At 45.5% G+C, this 1,496-nt stretch overlaps 1 protein-coding gene across 1 annotated transcript; it reads left to right on the top strand.

Moving 5' to 3' along the window:
• Positions 1-290: 290 nt before the first annotated feature.
• On the top strand, positions 291-1,292 carry LOC105569170 (putative golgin subfamily A member 6-like protein 6). The gene has a single exon (XM_012025374.1). It carries the CDS (start codon positions 291-293, stop codon positions 1,290-1,292), a length of 1,002 nt encoding a protein of 333 aa, XP_011880764.1.
• The last annotated feature ends 204 nt before the right edge of the window (positions 1,293-1,496 follow it).

The following is a 1,496-nucleotide window of genomic DNA, read 5'->3' on the forward strand; positions in this document are numbered from 1 at the left end:
AGTGGAGGTGAGAGTGTGAAGGGAAAGGGTCGAAGGGAGAGGAGGGAGATAAAGGGCGGACAGAAAGGAATTAGGGAGAAGAGAAGATAGGAGAGAGCGAAAGGAGACAGGTTAGGGCACGGAGCAAGAAACGTAGAGAGAGGTAGTGGGAGTGGTAGGAGCGGCGGCAGGCGCGAGCGCCAGAAGGCATAGAGTAGGAAGAGCACAGAGGGGAAACTGGATAGGGAGAACGGGCAGTACAGGCGGGTCATAGAGTAGGAATAGAGAAAGAGTAGGGAGGGGAACTAGAAATGGAAGAAAACGGCGGGGAGAATCAAGAGGATAGAATAGAATTAGAGAGAATAAAGAGAATAAAAGAAAAAGGAAGAAGCGGGAGTACAGGAACATTAGAAGAAATATGGAAAAGGAAGAGAGCAGATTTAGATAGTAGTGGAGGGGAGGACATATTTAGGAAGAGTAGGAAAACAGTGAGATCGCCGAAGGAGAGGGTAGGGGAAGGAGAGAGTAGCTTAGAGGAAGTGTTAAGGGAGATGATGAAGGAGCTGAGGAGGGAGGTAAGGGAAGATAGCAGAAAGATGATAGAAGAGTTGAAGGAAGAATTTAGAGAGAGGGAGAGGAAGGTAAGAGAAGAAAGAGAGGAAATAATAAGAGAAGGGAGGGAGCAAATGAGGAGGTGGATGGAGGAGAAGGAGGAGATGAAGAAACACATAGAAAGGATAGAGAGAAAAATGGAAGAGGTACAGGCGAAGGTTCAAGGATCGAATGGAAACGGAGGAGAGGCAAACGAGGAGGTGAAGAGGATGGAAGGGAGGATGAGAGGTATAGAGATAAGACTGGAAAAGGAAGAGAGAGAAAAGAGAAGGAGGAATGTAGTAGTAAGAGGGATAAGAGGCGGAAAAGAGAAAGTAGAGACGGAGATTAAGAAAATAATGAAAGATAATGGAATAAAAGAGGAAGGGTTGGAAATTAGAAGGATAGAAGAAGGAAAAGAAGGAGAGGTAAAATTAGTAGTGGTAAGGATAGAAGAATTGGAGGAGAAGAAGAGACTGATGAGAGAAAGAAGAAAGATAGGAGAAAAGGGAATAAGAGTCGAAGATGATCTAACGTGGAAGCAAAGAAGGATGAGATGGAAGTTGGAAGAGATAGCAAGAAGGGAAAAAGAAAATGGTAGAAGAGTGTGGCTAAGATACGGACGGATTCAGATAGAAGGGAAATGGTGGAGGTGGGATGAGGAAGAGGAAGTATTAAAGGATAGAGAAGGGATGGTATGGAAAGAGAAGGGGGGCGAATAAATGAGGTAGGGGAGGAGAGAGAGGAAGAGAAGAGGAGATACGAGACAGAGAGGAAGACGAAAGGAGGAGAGGGGAAGAGATATAATAGAGGTAAAGAAAGAAAGGAAAGAGGGGGGAGAGTGGAGGAAGAGGAGAGAAGGGAGGTAAGAGATAGAGTGAAGAAAATGCGAAGAGGAACCAGGGGGGAGGAGGAGCAAGAAATAG

Source organism: Vollenhovia emeryi, unplaced genomic scaffold (assembly GCF_000949405.1).
Source record: "Vollenhovia emeryi isolate VEMERY1.0 unplaced genomic scaffold, V.emery_V1.0 DF942350.1, whole genome shotgun sequence".
In the NCBI taxonomy this organism is placed as follows: Eukaryota; Metazoa; Arthropoda; class Insecta; order Hymenoptera; family Formicidae; genus Vollenhovia; species Vollenhovia emeryi.